General features: G+C 37.5%; 1 protein-coding gene across 4 annotated transcripts in view; it reads left to right on the forward strand.

Moving 5' to 3' along the window:
* The window catches only part of LOC131682476 (kinesin-like protein Klp10A), a 142447-nt gene that overhangs the window by 56631 nt on the left and 62879 nt on the right, over nt 1–22937 (forward strand). Inside the window, exons 1-3 of one of the 4 annotated variants that reach the window (XM_058963965.1) lie at nt 5599–6173; nt 6239–6465; nt 22056–22271. In XM_058963965.1, coding sequence (XP_058819948.1) covers nt 5939–6173; nt 6239–6465; nt 22056–22271 — 678 coding nt within the window. In that variant the 5' untranslated portion in view covers nt 5599–5938. Of the gene's footprint in view, nt 1–5598; nt 6174–6238; nt 6466–21626; nt 21902–22055; nt 22272–22937 lie in introns of those variants that run through there. The other 3 variants (XM_058963973.1, XM_058963982.1, XM_058963992.1) reach the window with 3 other exon arrangements.

Genomic DNA, 22937 nt, shown 5'->3' on the forward strand with positions numbered 1-22937 from the left:
CATTTTTGATATTAATCGACAGTCTATTTTCGATTCGAAACTCTTTGATTGTTCAATATACAATATTTAATTATTGAACTAACAATATTATGTTCATTCCAACCAAATTTTATTTAATTTTGGTTTTGACTAGTAGTAAATCAGTGTGTATTGAAAATGTTTGTGCGTGTTTGCGGTGGTATTTTTCATTTCTTAATGAAAATTACTATTTATTAATAAAAAATAATGTACAAATTTTGGAATATCGATTTCAACAAATTTCGCAGCCCAGTTACACCAAACTCAACACTGAGGTAAGTGTCAATATTAAAATAATTAATAACATTGGCAGTAATATAACCTTTGACACTTTCAGAACAACCTCAAAATGCAGAAAATGAATAACTGGCAAATGATCCTACAAAGTTTTTAAATTTACAGAAAATTTAAAAATAAAGCAATAAAATTATTGAATTTTATTTTATTAACAAACATCAACAGTACATATTTTCTTATATATTCGTTGTAGTTTCAACTGAATCATATTGTTGGACCAATCGTGTTCACAATATTAGATTAATAATATTGGCTATCGTTTCAATAATAATATTGTTGATTCAACCGATGATGTGATTGAAATCTAGAAACGTCAAAACCAGAATTTATTGTAGAAATAACAATATTACGGATTGAATCAAGTATTGAATATTATTAGCCCTGAGATAATAATATTTATTGTTGAGTTTAAACCACAATATTGTTATATCTACAATTCATTTTTCTGCGTGTGGGAATTTTCAACAATTTACATGGAGAAAACCCACCAGCACGCATTTTCGCCGCTAGGTGGCACTGTATGCATCGTATTATCACTGTAAGTGAAAATAAGAAGGATAATTGAATTGTCTACAACTTAGTCGAAGACTGCAAGTAAATCCGACTTTGTTAAAAGAAGTTATTAAACTTTTAACGAAGTGATGTCTGAGTCAGTTTTGCATGGGGCCTAACAGTGCATGGTTGTGTATCAGTACTCGATTAACACGTACTAAACATTTTTGTGAAATAATCGTTAGGTTTAGCTCAATGGTATGTTCAGAAGAATTATAGTAAATAATACGAGTCATGCTTTGATTAAAAAACTTTAGTTCCACCTGTTACCGCATAGAGGGCGCCAATACTAACTTTTCAACGGAGAGAGATTTCTGGAACTAAAATTTTCTAACCAAAACATAACTCGTATTATTTACTATAATTCTTGTAAACATACTATTCGGCCAAATCTAACCATTATTTCACAAAAATATATAGTTCGCGGGACTCGAGTACTGATACACAACCATGCACTGCTAGGCCCCATGCAAAACTGACTCAGACATCACTTCGTTAAAAGTTTAATAACTTCTTTTAACATAGCCGGATTTACTAGCAGTCTTCGACAAAGTTGTAGATAATTAAAATATCTTTCTTATTTTCACTTACAGTGATAATACGATATATACAGTGCCACCTAGCGGCGAAAATACGAGCTAGTGAGTTTTCTCCATGTAAATTGTTGAAAAATCCAATATAAACTTCAGGCACGTTGGTCCGGTAGTTAGACTTGTTCGATTTGCTTCAAATTTGGTACAAGTACTTCTGGTGGGACTAGGAATCGACTCAGGGGTGGGCCGATTGAGTTTTCAAAAATTCATCATTTTTCTGGGCAGTCTAGTGCACAGTGCTCTAAAAATCTATCGAAATCGTCTTAGGGCACCAGCTGGTCTGTAAAGAGTACTAAAAATTAATTTCTATTCCATAATTTTCAGTTCAGCAATTCGAGAGATCGTGCTCACCGCAAGCCATGAAAAATAGACTACGTTGTGAAGCGATGGTCACTATTTATTAAAAAATAACGGTTAAATAAAAAATAAAACTATTAAAAAATTTCAAATAGTTTATAATTTTCACAAACTTATTAGGAAAAATTGTTTAATAAGCTTTCGTAATATTGTGTAGGAAAAAAGCTGAAAATTTGAAAATAAATCTGAGGATTATGATTGATTACAGAACTCTGGAATTTTCTATTGGAATGTTTTCAGGCAGGAATTTGATATTGATGCTATTAGACAACTGTGAAATCAAGACCAATAGATCAGTTACATATCAGGACCCCATTCCGACAATTTATCAAAAGTCCTCATGATGTTTACAACAACAGGTTATCAATCTACGGATCAGATAATGTTATTGTAATATTGAATTAAATCAGTTTGCATCAATAAATTTTCAACTCCAATCCAATATTTTTTTTGGTGTGGTGGGGGGGGGCTGTATGGTGTTAAACCCCAAAACCTTCTCTTGGCTACGCCGTTGCTTGGAGTTATTTATTTCGCTTTTCATTTTTCGAAAGGTTTCAGATCGATCCGATGGTCATAATTTAGAAAAATTGCAGTCAGAAGGTTCGTACAAATGAACATTTTTGCACTGATAAGTTATCAAGTTCCTTCCAGACAACTTGGAAGTGTTCGGTGATTATTTCTAGCGGTTGTGAATAGAAAAATGAAATACAAAATTCGTTTTATCGAAATAATGTTTGGCTTATTTCAATGGATTATTACTATATTGAACAATAAATAGGCGACAAAGAGTAATCCACAAACAACAAGCCATAACTTTTAAAGTATTCAAAATAGATATTTGAAGTCTTCAGTAAAGTTATTCGCAAAAGTAAAAGCTACAAATTTGCTGAAGGTATCATTTCGTTATAATCACTTCCAAGAAAATTTGTGAAAATATCTCACTCATAGGGGGATTAATCAGCAAAAGCACAATACCAAAAGAAAGAGCATATTTCCTCCATTAAATTCTCCGAAGATACTATTGACCTAAAATAAGCCGTTTTGGCGTTAATAATAGATTACATGTTTTTGGTCATATTTCTGGCAATGGGAAATGATAAAAATCTTTCGTCCGCATTTAATGTTAAATATCTCTTTTGATAATAGTCCGATTTCAACAATCTATAGTTTGTTCGAAAGGTATTCGTTAAAGCTGTCTAAAAACATATAAATTGTTAATCTATATGGTTAATTCCGGCAGATAATTTAAAAAAAACTGCAAAAAACGCCATTTTTACGCATCCAAACATTCATATCTTAAAAACTAAACATCAGAATCAAAAACAAATTAATAGCGTTCATACTGTTTTTTAGTTCTTTCATTTAAAATTGGTTTGGATAAGATCGGTTCAGCCATTGCTGAGAAACACGAATGAGAATTTGTCCGTTACATACACACACAGACACACACACACACAGACATTGTCCCAAATCGTCGAGCTGAGTCGATTGGTATATAAGACTCGGCCCTCCGGGCCTCGGAAAAAATCTTGAAAGTTTGAGCGAATTCTATACATTTCTTTTATAAGAAATGTAAAAACGAGATCTTCGAGCTTTGATTGTTTATAACTAATAAGTAAACAACAAATTCACATAATTCTTTGTGCTAGTTGTACTCCTTACATCCCTAAGAGATGATTAAAAGAAAGAATTCGTATTTATATGTCAACGCTAACTGCGTCGCAAAGGGTTAATGGTTCGGGATAGAGTTTCACTGTCTTCCAGAAAATTGAAGACAATAAAATTTTAAAAAAAACCTTGTAGAAGACGCTGGAACTCTATATCGTGTGCTTTTCATTTTACAAGAAAATTTCCAAAAAAAATTAGGACGTTTCTTAAAAAAATGGTTATCTTTATATAACTTTTGCAGTTTTGATTTTTCATTAAGATCACTTTCAGAAATTCTCACCAAAAATAAACTATTTTTTGCAAGATATAAAAAATATCGTATTTGCCATTCTTTGCAATCTATACTACAAAGCATACTATTCCATATGACATCAAAAGTATTTAATGTTTAGTGCCCTAATCTAAGATAATTGGATTAAATATAAAAAAAAAGTTATATTTTTCATATAAAATAAAAGTTCTCATAACATTGAAACAAAAAAAGTTTAGTAGTTGGTGTTTTAAAGCAAATTATGCGCCCTATAAGTTGTCCAAAGGGTTTAAAATGTAAAATAAAACCTATAAAAGTTATTGAAATAAAAAAGGTCTTTCAAGGAACACCCTGAAGCTTACATTTGGATTTCTCGTGCAATGGAAAATATAAAAACTAGAGCTTGCATGTCTTCAGCAACTTTGTCTAAAATGTGTTGCTCTACAACTTTATTGAAGGCAGTCAAGTTCTATCTTGAACCGTTAAAAAGTTCCATTTTAAATCTTGCTAAAATTAGAACCACACTAGTTTCTGTTTAAACAAGAAGAAGGGCCTTGCAAAATACAACGACTTTGCCAACCATATTGTAAGGCTAAGTCGTTTAATTTTAGCAAAAAGTTAAAATTCCTGCTAAATTCACATTCTGAACCACCGTGCATTGCATGGCTATGAGCGATGGCAAGGAATAGACGAAATTGCCTGTTTGAAAATTATTTATTTCGCGAGTGTCATATGAAAGTCGGCAGCAAAAACCGATCAGTTCATACCATTACCAGTCGTATACGAGCTCGAAATAACTTCTGCTGTCTTGTGAACCATCAATCTGATCGGTTCTTATAAGGCATTTAATACAGTACATGAAGACTTTTATTAAGCTGAGTAAAAATCTGTACCAAACTATTATTTACAACAAAAATCTGTATTATATATAATTTGCGCGAAAAAAATTGAAAAATCTTTTTAAATGAATCTAGATTTGTGGCAACACTGCTTGCATTAATGTGCAATAACCGACAGAAGAATTGAGCTACGTAGAAAAATTTCGCATGAGCAACGAAAAAACAGATGAGTGGGTAATGTCAAGGACATAACCGGAGTGAAGTCGAATACACTCAAGGTTTTTTTACGCGGTATTTTTTTACGCGGTTTTTACGCTGATTTTGAAATTACGCGGTTTTCATTTACGCGGATTTTGAAATTTACGCGGATTTTGAATCTGTATTTTGAATGTAAAAAAACCTGAGTGTATATTTTTCTCACATCTATTCTTTTTTTTTTCAATCTGCACTTTTTTTAGCAACAAGACCTGAGCCGGTAGTTCGTTTGTAGGAGATTGTTAGAATTTATCACGGATGCTTTTTTGTTAAATGAAACACAATTCAACAATAATAGCTATCCCACCTGAAAACAACTCAATTGCTCTGGCAAAACGCTGCATTTTGAAGCATCCCAATCGCCGGTAATAGCTCCGTTCACCCCAAAAAACAACAATCAAAAAATTAGACCACCCCTCACTCTATCATCGTTCCCTTATTCGCAACATGTTTATCGTTCACATTCATATTCCTCCTCCCCACCCGAGGTGGTGGTTTCTGTTGCACTCGGTTCACGTGTATTATTCCAGTAACACCGCTGTACCCTCTATATCTGTCTGTCTATGCTGGCCTCCCCACTACCTATTAGGGCAAACAAGAAAAAAAAATAACGTACCGCCGCCACCGAAAGGAACAAAACGCGTTGTGAGAAACGTGTGACTCTCCCCGTGTCAAGTCTAACAAAAATAATAAAAACAACAACAAACAGCAACGACGACAACAACAATAACCCCAGACAGGCGAATCAAGTCAACCGAAACGGATCGCAGTAGCAGCAGGCTTTCGAAGCGAAGCGAAATGTGATATTGACTCAGTTTTTCACTCGTTTTCGACCAAAGAGTTGTGTGCATCCCACCCAACCAGCTCCGTCGTCGTCGTTGTCTTCGTTGGCTGGCCCCAGTCAGTGTGGTGTTGAGGTCCTCGGCAGTCCGATGACAACCGTTCCGAGTGTGTCCGGTATTTGCTTCCTACGTCTTAGACCTTTTGACAAAATTGCCGGCGGTCGTCGCGAATCCCTAAACTAAATTGCGTGGGTGTGTGCTTGTGTTCTTTCATTCGTTCGTGTATGCGTGTGACTTCGCGAAGAAACCGAAAGGATTTCGAAGGTTATGCTTTGGCTGAAGAAACGGCTGACGTCGCTGTTTGGTGGCGGCGGCGGCGGCAGCAAGTCCCGCAGTCGGGACAAAAGCATCGAGAAACAGTTTTCGGGTGCTACGGGAGAACCTCACGGTCACTGCAGTTTAAGTGTCGGCGGAAGTTCTAAATCATCAACGTTACTCAAATCGAAGAAATGCGATGCTGGCAAGGCCAGCAAATGTCGCTGCCAGAAAGTTGTGTCCCAATGTAACCATTCAACATCAACATAGTACTAGTTACTAATGTGATTTATTTTCTCGTTTTTTTCGCAGGTCGCGTACATTCCGCGATGGTGTCCCGTATCCACGAGGCGTCACGCTCGGTCACCGTGGAATGGTACGAGCGTGGCGAAACCAAGGGCAAGGAAGTCGAGCTGGATATGCTGCTCGAGCTGAACAAACCGGAACTGCTGGCCGACGCGGCCAACAGCGATTCGACGCTTGTGCCACAGATCAACAAAAAGGACCACATCACTCCGGCACCAACGAACCTCGCTCGGGTGAGTACGGGAGGCGGTTTTTTTTTGCTTGAGTCACTTGCTTTGTCTATATACGTATCCGAAATGAAGGAAACATGCTTCATCCTTTCCGATAGCTTCGTGTTGTCCTCGGCTGGCTCGGCAGTGTGTTGTACAACGATGGAAATATCGAGTTAACAAATTTGGATTGAGGTCAGGTCAGCTGATTCTGAATTTCGCGAAAGGTGATAGATGATGCGCTTTAAACTAGTTCCGATAGCAATTTACTTTACAAATACATTTCTATATGCTTTACGCTAGTCAAGCAAGTTTGTCGACATCTGATCTCTACCCGAGCGAGACGGATTAAATGAAGGTGCCATTGCGGCGCTCTGCCAATGAACATCGTTTCATCGAACACTGGTGATGGTAACGCGGTCTCTCGGTTGGCAACCGCCTTCGAATTAATAACAATAAAGTTCGAAAGTGGATCGTTTAATTCATTCCCGATCCAAAAATGGGCAATATTTTTCCTTGTATACAAACGGGGCGTGGGTGATGCAGCTTTAGACAAAGTGTGAAGCGCAAAAAGAGAAATTAGCACCCCTTTTGCAGTTTTTTTTCTGTTTTCGGGGAGTGATTATCATCGTGTTCAAACGGGTGAACGCGTCGTGTTTTTTTTTTCGGTAGCCTAGGAAACCGATGTACAATGAATTTACAAAGACTACCTATTAAATTAACACGGTAGGTTCATTACAAATAGATTTCAACCTATTTTTAGAATTTCTATGAAATTTAGAATTATACTTTTTTGATGTGTACAATTCTTTATACCGATTTGTGCAACCACTTTGACGCCGGTTGTAGTCTCAACTATAGACATTTTTCTAATAGATTTGCGAAGGTAAAACAGTAAAACTAGCAACCATAAAACTCACTATTCTAAAACTAGCATCACGGTGGACCGCATAGGTATGCCTCTAACTACGACGTTGCCATCGGAGGAGGGGTTTTAAAATATAATGCATAAAATAATTAATTGTGGTGTCTTGGGATAATCAATGCAAGCTAAATGCAATTTGAACAGATTCTTATTGAGAACAAAAATAATCTCTATATAACTATTTGCCAAATTATAAAAAAGTAAATCACTAACAGTTTGCAAAAGGTCCCAATAATGATATCTTAATATGAAAGCTTTTTAAAAACTCAGAAAATTTATCATTATCAGAGCTTGGGACAAATGAAAATGATGATGCGACACATGAGTGGAAATGCTTTGTAGTCCCATAATCTCGCAAATGTTCCCAGATACGAGAAAGGTTGCGGTAGACATATTCATTTTAAATGTAATTTTTTTTATTTTTATTTACAACGAGAGTTACAACAATGGATATGCAACAAGTCAAAGACCAACCGAATATGGGATTCTCCGATGTTGCTAAAAGCTCAAAATGTTCTGAACTAAATACTGACAAGGTATAGAGGACATCAAGTCGGAATGAGCAGAACTATCTGTCATATCGTCACTTTTTTCCCGATATTTTTCATCTGTACTCTACATCGGAAGCTTTTTCTCGTTGGGGAAAACTTCATGAAAATGAATCAATGTTTTCGGGGCATTTGTAGAGTATCACAGATCGACTTTCATAAAGATTTTTCCAATGATGAGAGAAAGAACTGCTTGGCCGCTTTTCCAAGCTTTCTCAGTTGAACGTAAAATGGCTACAACAAATTTAATTTTTTTTCGATTGATTCCGTCGGAAACTGATGATCTTGCAAGGAATTTGTAGCTTTTGATAAATACCTTTATTTTAGCTGGAGAACCATTTTACGATTATTTCACTTTAAAAGCACTCGTCAAATACTAGAATAGGTTAATATTAAATACGGGTGCAAATAATCGCCATATTTTGTCCGATTCACTACCACAATCGAAACCAATTTTTTGCGACCATCATACAAAAAAGAATTACCAGTGTGGCCAAACCAAAACATGAACCTGAAAATATATTGTAATGTAATTTCAGGTATAAGTAATCAATTATTTCAAGTTATCCAACTAATTGTTGATTGCAGAGATTTTATTTTCATCTGCACACACAATTAGAATCGCGACAAATTAATGGTTGATGTGAAACTTGTCATGCCAGTTGTTAACCTTCGCATGGTTCCTGCCAGGCTTGCTGGAGCATCACTCATGATGCTAAAATGAGGAGAGGTATCAACATTCTGAGGAGGACTTCACACACCTCGCCAATAGCAGAAAAAAAACTCTTCTCCCACTCAACAAGCAAACTCATCATCAGAGGTGATGACTTGTTCAATGATTAGAGGATGTTATGTGCATCACACAGGAAAGGCGAGAGCGCAAAACTGATTGAAGATGGGTTGGAATTCCTCTTCAAAAATGCTGAGAGTGTGGAGCGCGAGAGTGATTGTTTCCCTCTCTTGTTTTAATGGGATTTTGTCTGCTGCGTAGGATGCGGATATAAGTATAATTTTCGTCGTGTAGATCAGTGCTTCGTGGAATACGGATATCATCATGTGGTGGGAATCCACGAGACTGGAGGACCCAGACTTGACTCTACTGTGCCAAACGACCTTGAGGCTTGAGCACTTCTTGTACACAGGTTTCAATTGAGCGAGGATTCAGTGGCCTTGGGAAAATACTAACTAACGATCAGATAAACCTCAGCTCGGAAAATTTAAAATCAATCCTATTCGTCAAACTTAATAACACCATAATAGAAGATAAATCTAGAGAAAATTTAGAATACACAGATAAAAATATTTTGTAATTTTAAGATTATTTTCATGCACATATTTGGAGCATGAATATAAATGTAAAATTAAGCTCCACCACAAATACACACGACTTGTCGCGCTTTCTTCAACGAATTTTATTATAATTTTACACGTGGGTTGAAAATTACAGTTTCTTTAAACAGAAAACACATGCACTTCAATGTATTTTTACTCGAATACTGTTGTAAAATGATTGACATGTAATATTACACGAATGAAAGTGTAAAATTGTATGCTGTTTGATGCTCCAATTGATGTTAACGTAATTTTCAATCAAATTTTAGATTCAATTGTTGTATGTTTACATTCGTATTGATTTACATGTCGTTTAATTTTCATTATTTTTTGGTGTGTAGGACGTAAGTAACTTTTACATCTGTTCATTACTCGGCCATTTCAACATTTACTACTCTACTCTTTGCATAATATTCTAGTAAAAACCGTCGGCTTTCGATATGTACTGGAAAATTAGTGCAAAGTGTTGTAATGACGTCGTAAGAAAGTAAACAAAGAGAGGCTCTCGATGTTACATCCTATTGAAAATTTTCTCTAGAAATATTTTAATTTTGATATCTAATACAACATGACATCGCTTCCAAGTAAAATGGGTGCATAATATTCGATTCTATTCTAGTGTTCTTTCTCAATAAATTTTTTAAAAAATGTTGTTATCAAATAGTTTCGTTTCTATCTCTATTATAGATTGTTTTGGCTGGTTAGTTTCCAAGATATGGACAATGAAGTTTAAAAAAAAAGTTACTAAATGTCAAAGTAGAAAGTTTATGCGGATAAATTTCCAATGGGCAATACATTTTTAAAATGAGATAATTATAGACAGCGATATTTAAAATTATACATAGTCGAAAATTGTATACTATCCTGATTATCTACTTTCAACGCTAGGGTAATAAGCCTATTTTCGTCTTGTTTCTATTATCACCCTACTAATTTGTAGCCGCTGGTTAGAGCAGCTTTTCCCATCTTTGTTCAACGCGTTGGTTTAAAAGGTAAGGCAATAATTGGAACACTCGAACCGAGTTTTCGTTGCGCTTAAATACGAACATTTTACAGCTTTCATACCAACTCAATCAGAAGCACAAATTTTGTTTTCGAACTCGAAACGCATCTCCATAAATAGTTTAGTTATAGGTTTTGTGTCCTTTATGCGCAAAGGTGGTTTCAAACCATTTTCTCGTTAGTGAAGGAAAATAGTTTTTAATTAAAATTTTTCTCCACTACGGATAAATATAGCATAATGCCAATTGTGTTATTATATTGGTTCTTAAGAGCAAAGTAAAGCTACTGATGCCAATGTATACGCATTGTATCAATTGTAGGCCTAGAAATTAGTGGTATACCCACCATAATAGGGTTTATTTTATGTAAGGGGCTTACCTCTTTACCCTATATTCGGAGGAGAACACGAAGCTTCTTATTTTGATACTGATTTCACTAAATAATCCCCTACAAGTGAAATAATTTTTTGAACAAATTGTTTAGAAAATATAATGAAAAGATGAGTTCATGAATTATGTAGGATATACGTTAGCCTTTGCCTATTCAATCAATTCCATTACAAGAATCCAACATTTATACAATATTTTCTTAAATTTTCATTGCAAAATATTGAAATTTTGTGAGGTACATTGAATTTTCAGGAGGAAAATCGAAAAAATGCGGTGTACACACTAACCTAAAACCTCCTATACTAATCGTTTAGAAATTTCGCAGAGTTCTTTCTCACATCATTGCCCAGGTTCCTATGGGAGCGCTTTACAACATCATTATTATTTTTCAAGTAACATTTTAACCGATTTTTTAACGAATGTATTGGCATCAACGTGCTATGGAAAATTCGAAAAAATGAAGGCTGCTCTCATTACTTCTTATCATCTTCACTTATAGCAAAAACATTTTCTGGGACCTTTGGCACCAAAACATTAATTACGTTGTCCAGTCTTAGCGCCGATTTCTAGCAAGTTCTAGAAAGAGAAAAAATACACCTTTCCAAAGGTATGCTGTATTATTCTGTTATAAATATTGTGCTAAATTGCGACAATAATAAGAAATTTGTCATTTTTTGCATTTTTTTCATGACAAATATGCAAATGGTTCAACATTCTTCCAAGGGCACGTCATGGTTCTATGTAATAATAATTCGGAAGAGCATTTAATTCTGCTATAAATCAATTTGGGGGCATGCAACATTTTTCAAAACTTTTTGTGTTGCACTATAACCTATGCTAGTTCACTTGAAAAGTTAAAAAAAATCACTATAGCGCCGTGAAAAGAGTTATGATGTCATCCGGTTATCCACCTGGACAGTGCGTAACGAATAAACGGTTTGCTTCAATATAAACATGTATGTCACGTTTTAGCTAAGCTATGGGTGCCAAACGTCAAAAAAGGTCGCAATCTTTGATACGTAACTACTTCTTCCTCAACGAGTATTATATTTTAATAACAGATCGCTTGGCAAATTTTGGCCCTTTAAGGAGGGTACTGGACTATTGTATCACTTACAAGGCCTACAATCGATGAAATTTCTATAAATTGGCACCAACATGTTTGCTTCGTTCCTAAGAACCACTAGTAAAATAATAAATGGCCCGAGAATGGTGGAATACTTCTGTTTGAGTGCAACTAAAACTCTAATCGGATGCCCAAAATATCGCACTACCATTTAAGTCAAAAGATAGTACAAATATATGGCAGACACAACTCTAACCAATGGTTTCAAATGGGTAAGGTGCTAATTGTAATAAGGTGAAAAGAGGCTCATGACTCTATACATATTTGAAAACTATGTATATATTTAGATAGTTGCATTGCTTCATGCAACGCTTAACTATACATTCATTTCAAATACAAAAATATACATCAGAAATAAACTTTACACATGCATCAAACCCATATAACAAAACCTCATAGCAACTAATCATTACCTCCTCACAAGGCGTGTGAGGACATCACAAACTCCTCTTGAATCATCATGAGGTGTAGCACACTCTCCTCCACGGAGCAAATATCCCATGCGTAAGAAAATATTTATCTACATCATTTCGTTGAGCAAGAGAGGAACTCTCTCATTTTTCGGTTCCTCACACACAACGGTAGAGATGCTCCCGTTGCTTCATTCTTTTCTACCTCATCCTGAGGGAGGGATATTAGCCCTCATCGTGTGTTGAAGTGTTTATAACAAGTCTGGTTCCTGCGAACGCAATTCTGGGCGCTCTTCTACTATCAGCTGTTACGTTTCTTTCACGTTCGTGATGTTTACGTTTGTTTTGATCGAGTGAAAAAAACAGAATGATTCGTTGGCGTCCATGCTTTGGATACCTAGTTCGAATGGACGCAAATGGAACTTAAGGCATTGCGTTTCAACTAGACTGTTTTCAGATGTGGTGGAAATTGGCACGCCCAGGAGGCGATAATTTAATCGTTGAGGTGAGAATAGATGCACATAATAGAACATTTACTTCCATTTATGCTGAAAATAGTGACAATTCTGCTAAATAAGCGTTATATAGATGTTTACGAAAAAGTACACTGATACTTTATTCTGAGATATGTTATAGGTAATGTAGCTTCTTTTAAAGTTGTTCAAAAACTAGTGCGGCCCTCTCCCTAATGTTGCCAAAATAGGCTCATCACCCTATATAGTTTCAAACCTGGTCCACAGTCTGATCCCGTATGGGATCTCCGTCAGAATAACTTATTACAATTTCAGACAATATGGGAAATGTCACCCATTGAAACAAGGCAAATTGAAGCGGGTCGTGATTGTGATAGTGAGTGTATGGTTCAGATGTGGAGGAGTGCATAATTCATGACCGTGTGAGAACGAGCGTTTATATGTGCGCACATGAGACCACGTTTACAAATTCGGCAAGGTTCACACGTCCAATTAATTACCGGGTCGTTTTTATGTTAGCGAGATTGTGAGCGCAGGTTATCGCGATTGCATGTTCGCATTTGAAACCTGGGTTGTATTATCGCGCAGCAGTTTATGACTATTTGTATGTTAACTTTTTTAAATTCCTTTGTATTAACGTGTGGTCGTTTTCATATTCGCGTGAGCCTTGGCATGTTCGCGCAACTCGTGATTCTAATGTTGAATTTTGAGTACGTGGTTTAGATGCTAAAAGGGATTGTATTCCCTCATACCACCAGAATTGAAACTTGTTGTGTAGTGTACACAGTGTCGGACAAAACAATAAGACCACTTCATACAAAATGAAAAATTACATTCACTAATTTTTCTTTTGTTAAAAACCGTTTTAGCTTTATTCAAATCGATCCATTTGTTATTGCTTTTTCATGAATCTCATGATAAAAGTACATATGTTGAATTTCGAAAAAAATACGACAAAAAATAAGACCGGTATGTAGCAGCAGTTTAAAAAATAATTAAATTTTAAATAAGATTTTATCGTTGGTATCTGGTGCTATGGCCATTGTTTCTTATTAATTCTCGGATTATGCTTGACAATTACTAAGAATTAAGCTAGCCACTTCATTGCATAGATGTTATGACTCATCCAACCACTCTCATCTCTCCATAAATTTTGGTCCATAATACCTATGTTCTGGCGAACTTAATCACCTCCGTAATAAGAGAAATCACCCTCAATCATAATATTCTCTCCTCTATGTTTGAAAACATTGTGAACTTTCTGAATTTCCAACCAAGCGTTTTTCACCAAATTTAACCATGTTACAACTTTGCTTATTGGACTATAGGATGATCCGCCATTTTTTTTTTAATTTTTGGAATCGGATCTCCAGGTGTTAGCTTCTCTGACGCTCCTACAAGCAAGTTAGCTCTCCACAAGCCTCCATTGAAAGATTTTGGGTGTCACAGATTATTTCAGCTCATCCACTAATCCACATGGCATTGAATGTGTATGGGGAAAACGCATGGTCTTGTCTGAGTGGAATGACGACTTCAATCGTGTATGAGGATCAAGAATTGACAATTCGTGAGAAGAATCGAAAACCGGACACCAATTTCCCTTAGTCATATCACCACGAAGAACGAATGTTTCATTGCCATGTTGCCAGCCATAGAATGTCCTATTTGCAGCCGCAGCACGCTTTTCTACCTCATGGCAAATATCGTTATCACATTTCACTAGTGTTCCGAGGTCTATGAATTCGTCAGCAACTACGTACCGTACCCCATCTATTTAGACCACGAAACCAATATCGTACGGACTGCCTCACTCTCTACATACTACCAAGTACTTTATCTTCCTTTTAAATAGCCTTCCTTTTAAATGGCAAAAATGTGTCTTCTACTGATCTACGATCAACGCCAATGATGTCAATGTTGTCCATGAACTCAAGCATGTGTGATGCCGTAATGGTAGTACCGTTCCATTTCACGCCAGATCTTCATATCGTGCCTTTGAGCGCACAGCGGTAACCCTCCATACAAAATTGTGACAAAATTATAAAAATTGGTTTGTGCGCCTATAAATTGGGTCTTATTAGTTGTTGTTAGTATTGAATCCATCCATTTCAGCTATCAGGTTTGAAATTCAATAAATATTTTTTTCAAATGTTTTTATGTAAACCCATTTGAAAGTGTTGTTCGTTAAAGGGTTAGCATACACGTTAATAATAGTAGCCAATCACATAGCAGAAATAGTTAAAAAACTAGTAAAAATCACTAAGATGATGTCGTTTAAGCATTCAATTTGCAAGAAGATTTATGAACGTCCATATGGGTGTTTTTAAAAGTATAGATTTAATAGCTTCGGCGCAAAAATGCGGAAGATGAGACCTTTATATATTGAAACTATACTAAATTTTGAGTCAGGTTCATGATAAGTGAGTTATGGGAGACCACCTCAAAAAATGTAAGATGTATAAAGATAAATTGAATGTGAGATTTTATTCAGATATTACCAAAGGAATTACAATACATTGATTTTTAGGGTTTTGCCACTCCACGAGCCACGTTGAAAATCGATTAGAGAGTACATCGCCCCGCTTCAATCGATCTAACGTCACAAACGACACGGATGTCTCGTTCGACGTTCGATTTTAACCTATGTAGCTATGTTCAAGCGTTATCTGCCATTGTTCGTTTCGTTTCACTGAATCGTACGCCGCCTTTAAACTATCCAGAATTTGTTGCAATGTAAACATCTGGTCCGTCGTTGATCGTCCTTCTTGAAAACGACGACGATATTCGCCGACAAAGGATTTACCCAATTGGTGCAGTTTGCTAAATAGAGCACGGGAGAGTACTTTATAGGCTGCATTTATCGTTTTGTCTCGATAGTTAGTAGTGGTTGTGGTTTTTCTTGTAGATAGGTCATAGTTATGCGGCCATCCAATTAGTCCAAATCCATTTTTCTTCCGCCCTGATCGTACCAATCACGTAGTGCATTGCTTCGTACAACCGATCACTCCCGATTTTTTGAATTTTGATCGGAAATCCGTTCTTTACAACGGCAGTTTTTCAGCGTCTAGCGTGGGTAGACGGGTTGAACATCAATCCCAATCCTTATGCTGTTTGTGTCTTCTCTACGCGTTTGTTCGTTCAATAGCAACTCAAAGTTCTCTTTTCACCTGGCAACGACTCGTGTACGATCTGTACCTTTTCGTGGCATCCACGTTTTTAAAGCCGATGCGAGCTTTCCCAGCTCTGACGTATAACCGCTGCAAGTTTTCGTCTTCTGACCTAGTTTTTCTCGCCTGTCGCTTTCTAGCATTTTGTGTTATACTGACCGCTACAACGACCTGCTGCTACGCTGCGTTCACGTTATCTCTTGTTGCTTGATCTTCAAGCTTTCGACAGCATCCTCAATCGACAGTCGATGTATGTTCCGTTGTATGGTTCTCTCACGTTCGGAATCGGTTTCGCTGGACATTCTGAGAAATTGACCACGTATCAAAACGGTCGATTTACAAGTAAGTTTCGCCATTCGAGTGTTTCTAGGTGCACTTCCGAACATTATTCCTTGCCGGTAGCCCAGTAATTTTAAGACGGTGTTCACAAGAAAGTAGTGGTTTTATGTTTAACAGTGCCGCCTCTAGTAATGTTTGTGTAGATCCACTGAATGTACTTGGGTTTGAGTCCCCAAGATTTTACGAAAGCCTATCTACTTTGTCCGAAGGCCTTTCTTGGCTCTGAAATCGATGTGAGCTGACCAATTTAATTTGAGACTTACCCAAATGTGCTTAACATGACCGCGCCGGTGGTTGAGTGGTAAGCGTGACCGCCATTCATTCCAATTGGCCTGGGTTCAATTCCAGCCGAGGTCGTTGAGATTTTTCTGAGGTGTTACTTCCCTCGGAAGGGAAGTAAAGACTTTGGTCTCCGGTCCATGAGTTGATGGATCGATTTCTAATCCAGATAGAGTGGAGTCTCCTCTCTGGCGTTGGTAAAGAAGAAGCCAACTTACTAACAAATATCCTCTTCTTGTGACACTTGTGGAATGCGCAGTAGAATATACGGCCTCCAGCAAAAGCAAGTATCGGACTAACATTCCTTCCCTTTCCTACCGCGATCTACGTTCGGGCCTGGCCGGCGCCGGTATTGATCAATTAAAAACACTTTAGGATTATCAGGAGGTACACATTGTAAGATGTTTCGCTATTCCCAAGCATAATTATCTACTGATTCCCTGTGCACCTTCAGCTAGTCCAGATCTATAACGGAGTAGCATCCAGGGGTGGTCGCACAAACTCAAGAATTACCCAAATGTACTTAACTTGATCTGCGACAATAACTTCAGAGTCAAAGAATCGCAACGGACGAGCTCCGGCTGTAATCCGTCGTTGCGTGAAAACCAGCATGTTCTATTTCGATTAACTTATAGTCTAACATTGCTCAACAACACATAAGTCTTGCTGCATCACATCAAAAAGTGTGTTTATGCATTGAGTAATGCAAATATCGGCGATCATTACATAGTCGGCGAAATCATATGTCGGAAACCCAGGCTCATTCCGGTAATCATTATGTGATAATCATCAGCTAAACCATATGTCGGAATACCAAGCCTATCAAGTTTCTTCAACAAGCCATCGGCGATAATATTCCATAAAAGTGGTGACAGCACATCACCTTGAGGTCGTCCGCAGACACCCAGTTTCTTTATCTCCACTTGTCTTAACGATAAGCACAGATGTCAGTTACTAAGCATTGCGCGTATCCAGTTGATATTATGGTTGATAGTGGATGCAGTACGAGGTGATGGATACATGACCTCGTACTGCATCCAAAATGGATTCCAAGGACACGTTGTCAAAAGCACCTTCATTATCAAGAGAAACTCCTATACTTGATTGCCTTTCCGAAAAAGTTTTTTTCGTGTTGCAGTCAACATTGTCTAACAGGGTGGTAGTAGACTTCCCTCGCTGATATACATTTTTCTTTGCATGAAGCGGGTAATCGACCGAACTAATATTCCGTATGTAATGGTCGATTAAATGTTCCACTGATTTGAGTGGGAATGAGGTGATCGGTTTAAAGATCTTTGTCTCCTCATAAGTAACACGACCACCTCTGGGAATTGATTGCAGTTTCCGCCACGTTAATGGAATGTTGCCCGTAATAAGACAACAAATAAAAATATTTTTTTTAATATGTTTTAAGACATGTACGGCGCAAAACTTTCAATCACCCATTTGATCGATTCAGTTGACACAATGCTACGAGCGAATACCCAAGAATCAGAACTACCTAGAACTCAGGGCAGTCGTCAGTAGCCTGAAAAATGTATGTGTCAAAAAGACAGTTGAGTACTACAACTTTATCAGACGAGTTTCCATCATTAGGTGCTCTAATCGAACTGACAAGTCTTTCGATTTTGAAAGTAACCTACTTAATCTACTAGTCTCGTTGAGACTTGAGGCATTTGTGTTGAGCCTTTTCCAACCACTTCGCTCATAGCATCGAAGGGCATTTCTGTATATCTTGCGAGCCAACTTAAATGCCTCCGTCTCGTCCCTGGGTCTGTGAATTCAAGCTCTTCGGTATTCCATCAATGGGTTCCACTAGAAGCATGCATAGCAAGAAGCGGACAAGCCTCTGGCTATGAATGAGTTTGTTTTATCCACTACCTCATCCAAAATTGAATCGTTGGAAAATACCAATGAAACCTAGTCGTCAAGTCCTCTTCGTAGAGGTCCCAGCTCGTAGATCTGGGGTTACGAGATGTGACGATATCAGGTGCGATGTTCAAATGATCAAACACGATGTACTTATGATCAGATAACGTTTGGTATGAGCCAGTTTTCCAACTCATGCGTAATACTGTCAGAGCAGAGAGTTACATCTAGCACCTCTTTTCTGCCAGCTCGTGCAAATATCGATTTTCTACGTTAAGTTTGTTTTACTTAAGTATTCCATCAATTCAGTTCCGCTCAAATTGATATCTGGGCTGCCCCAAAGATGTGGTGGGTATTTGTTTTACTTCCGAAGTTCTGTATCAGAGACGAATGTCCACATAGTGTGGCCTCGTGTGCATACAGTTTTAACAACAAAAAATAAATATAAATGCAAAGCCTTAGTTCTACATTCTTCTGCAGAACTTGATCTTCTGCTGCGACAGACTACGCTGCCGATTCTCAGTATATACGACAATTGAAGGGCTGAGAGGCGAAAGATCCTAGCTGACCACTAGCTGGGACTCGAAGATATGACACGTAGCTTATCACGCCATCTTTTTATAAACAAAAGGAATAAAACAAGCATAATGAATAAAAAACTGAAGGACTAAAATAATAAAAATTTCGGAAATAATTTAATAAATTAAATTAAAAAAAATAAATAGAATGATTAAAATAAATTAAACACATAAAACACTTTTTTGAAATTGCTTATACCAAATAAAAAGTACAATGTTGTGCTCTTAGTAAGGAATTGCATAATTATACTCAAACAACGCTTGTAATCTACGATAAACAGTTTGGTGTTTAATTGACAAGTAAGATTTCCCAGCGAATGAATAGAGATAATTATATAGAGTATGATGAACAGATGGCCTATTTGAGGACTTGTAGGATGAACAACCACTTTTTTCCTCTATATGAAGAGAAGGCGTGTAATCGAATACGACAATATCTATTTTTCTTTTAATACCAACGTTTCGAAAGTCTACGGGCGGTGGTCAGCTATTTTCGTCCGCGTCCCTTATCACCTATTTTATGACTGCAACTAATTTCCCTGATCTTATTTGATTGCAAATAATTAAGCAGGTTTTATTTTATTATGTTCAGAATGGCACACATTTTGTCGTATGTAATTTTGAATGTTCTTTGATTTGATGTAAGGGAATACGTATCCGCCGGTTGATGCTAATCGAGCTGACATTTCTTTGGGCTGATCAAACTAATTTCTTGGTTTGTTCAGTGTTTATTTGACCAACTAGGAAACTAATCCACGGGGGCATTTAATGTGCGTGGGGAATACGCATGGTCTTGTCTGAGTGAAATGATGACTGTTGATTCATATATTAGGGGTTGAGAATTGGCAGTTCGTGAGAAGATCAGCACGAAGTATATATGGTCGGTGTTGGGTCAGACCGGACTAAGTCGCACAACTTTAAAAAATGATCATAGCATTGGATAAAGCATAGCATAGCATTGGATAAAGAATTTCTTCAGCTGCATTCGACTTCTAGCTGATCTGAAATATGTTACAATAAGCAAGAATTATAACAAAAATAATTTCAAATTATAAAGGACGCTGCGATGGTCGGTGTCAAGTCAGACCGGACTAAGTGACATTGTTTTAATTTTGAGAAAAACGAGTCTAAAGCTTGAATCGCAGCGTCCTTTAGATTATAATTTGAAACTAATTTCATGAGCCACACTCCCGACTGTCGCCAGTCCGGAGGTGAAGTTACTTTTTTTTACAAACCGATCATTTAAAAATTAATTCAACAAACGATGAATCTATCATAAATTCTCGGCAGTCCGCTGCCCAGAGCAATAATCACATGATACCACTTCTGAGATTTGCATTGATTGTATCACTTATCAAGGTGAATCCAGATTTGTGTGGCTATTTACCCCATCCTACTAACAAAAAGTCCTTCCCGTGGCAAACGTGGAGATGCAGAGGTATACACGGTCTCCATAATAACGTTTGCTGCACTTACATTCCTTTCCTTCCCCGATGACTGTGAAGACTTGACCGGCACCGTTATTAACATTGCAAAGTATAGAACTCTCGAAACGTGCACATTGAGAATGGATAGCTACTGCCAGACCCCATTCGCTGATTTTTTGTGAAATTTCGCTTGTTCTGGTCAATCACGGAGTTGCAACTACGAATTGTACGGTCATCATTGGCTCATGCTAATACCAACGTTTCGAAAGTCTACGCCTTCTTCTTCAGGGCATTGTTCTACTTGTACTGTATGTTGATTTATCCTGGATCACATTTCAAATTCCACCGGAATGCAAAATTTGCTTGAGCTACAATTTTATAATAATACTATATGGCTTGAACTTGTAAGGGCATTAGGAAATGTTTTTTAAAACCCTTTCATTTTAGAAAATACTTTCCGATTGCACAACATTTTTGGTCCGCTGCTTTTCTATAACCTCTACACTCTTGAATCTGATATACGAATTTACCTGACACCCACTTCTTGCTGGTTATGTATACAACCGCATTGCTTCTGAATGTGGCCATTATTACTCACCCGAATAAGGCACTCTTTCAAGATTCAACTGATTCGTTCTGTTGATATGTCCCAGCTAAAATGAAAAAAGGTTCCGGTTGGTCATTTTGGCATCAGCGCTTCGGATTCTGTTCGCACGACCTTGTTGTCAGTGTCCAGTGCTCTTGAACCGTAGTTCCAGCTGAATAAGTTGTAAAATTATGCGTTGTTCCCATCCGTTGCATTGCTGCTGCTGCTGCATGGCGGCGACAATGATTTACGATTGTGACACCCAACTATCTGCAGACGCTGAAGGGTGCGAACCGTATATACGCATTGACCCCCCTCCCCCAACCATCCGAGACACGCAGTAACAGCGGTGATTTATGAAGAGCGTAATTGACCATCATCATTTGTTGAATTGCAGACTTTGTGTTAACCCACTGTGATGGGAATGCATAGTTCATTCGCACCAATATTGGTGCGATTAAGTTGGGTGGATGTTGTTGGAGGTTCTCATTCAACGGACCTAGTTCCGGGTAGTAGTCGAACCATGGAAACGGTTGAAGTTTGTTTATTTCGCGACTCGCAAAAAATCCATATTCAGCCCTAAACGAATCATTCTATCATAATAACTTTAGCCATCTACTTGTACGGTTAGCTATGACTAGGGGGCTAGCCTGAACTTCGGTACAGTACGGATAGTGGCGTGAAGAAACTTTCATTAGTTTGTGTGGGCTTCTTCGGAAAATAACAATCACGACCAGTGAATCGCTCTTGTTGTCGTTTCCAATCGATAAAATTAGTGAATTGAAAAACACGAATCCTGCCTTGGATTAATAGACAGTGGTGTGTAGTAAGTTACGGAACGGCTACTGGAGAAGGTCGATCATTGATTTGTGTGACGTTTTTCACGAGAGAAAAAAAAACATTTGAACGGATGAAGCATGTTTCCAATATATTTTGAGATCAAATTCAACGATTTCCAGAACAATAACCGTCCTCGACGGCGTAAAACCAGCGACGATTCCAGTGACAAGGTGTTCGCCTCCATTTATAATAACCCAAAACCCACCTTACTAACCCATACTTTCATATATATGTGTACATCTTTTCCCGAACCCCCCTCATCATCCACCGGAATGCCGCTGCCACCGTCATTTTCCGGCACCCCGCACGCACACCCATATTTAGGAATCCTCGCAATCATCGGCGGAAGACGATGGTTTCCTGGATGACCAGGACGATCCGGGTCTGGTTCAGAACAACAACAACCACAGCAACAATGGCAATGGCAATAATAATAATGGCACTAGCAACGGAACCAGCAATGGAACCAGCGGGAATGGACCGGGACTTGGCGGTGGGACCATGCCGATTAGCCGGTCCACGAATGCGGCGTCCAAGGCGGTACTGTTTGTTTGTTTGTTTGTTTGTTCGTTGTCTACTAGATTTTTCTTCTTGGCACATTTTGCTAGTTTTTTGTTCCGTTGGAGTGTGTATTTTGATGATTCACTTCAGTTGGTTTCTTCTAAGTTCTGGTTCTTTTTTTCTAGTTCTGGGAGGTTATTTGGTTAGTTTTTTAGCTTTGGGGTTTGCACTGCTGAATTCATAGATGTTTTTATGCACTTGGGTTGTTGTAAATATTTGTATAAACTTTTATTACTGTATTACTTTTATGTTGAGAAAACACATTTTAACTTTTGAATGGAAACCTTTTTTTACGTGATTGATAAAAGATACAGTTCAGTGAAAATTACTCATCTTGAGTCAAAACTCTAGTACTAAGTGAGAATTTATGTCGTTCTCAAAACCACTCTTAAAACGCAGATTGCACGTGCAATGTGATTTGAATCTAAAGAGTTATATAACTTTGAACTCAGAGGCGGGCATAACGTAGTTGGTGAATCGATTGTTTTTCGCGCAGCTCACCTGGGTTCGATTCCCAACGCCGCACATAGGGTTTAGAGATTTTTTAAAAAGAGATTTTTCTAACCCGAAATTAAAGGTGAATGACCCTAAGGTTTAAACCTCTGTAATCGAAATGAAGAAAAAAAAAACAAAAACTTTGAACTC

Source organism: Topomyia yanbarensis, chromosome 1 (genome assembly GCF_030247195.1).
Source record: "Topomyia yanbarensis strain Yona2022 chromosome 1, ASM3024719v1, whole genome shotgun sequence".
NCBI classification, from domain to species: Eukaryota; Metazoa; Arthropoda; class Insecta; order Diptera; family Culicidae; genus Topomyia; species Topomyia yanbarensis.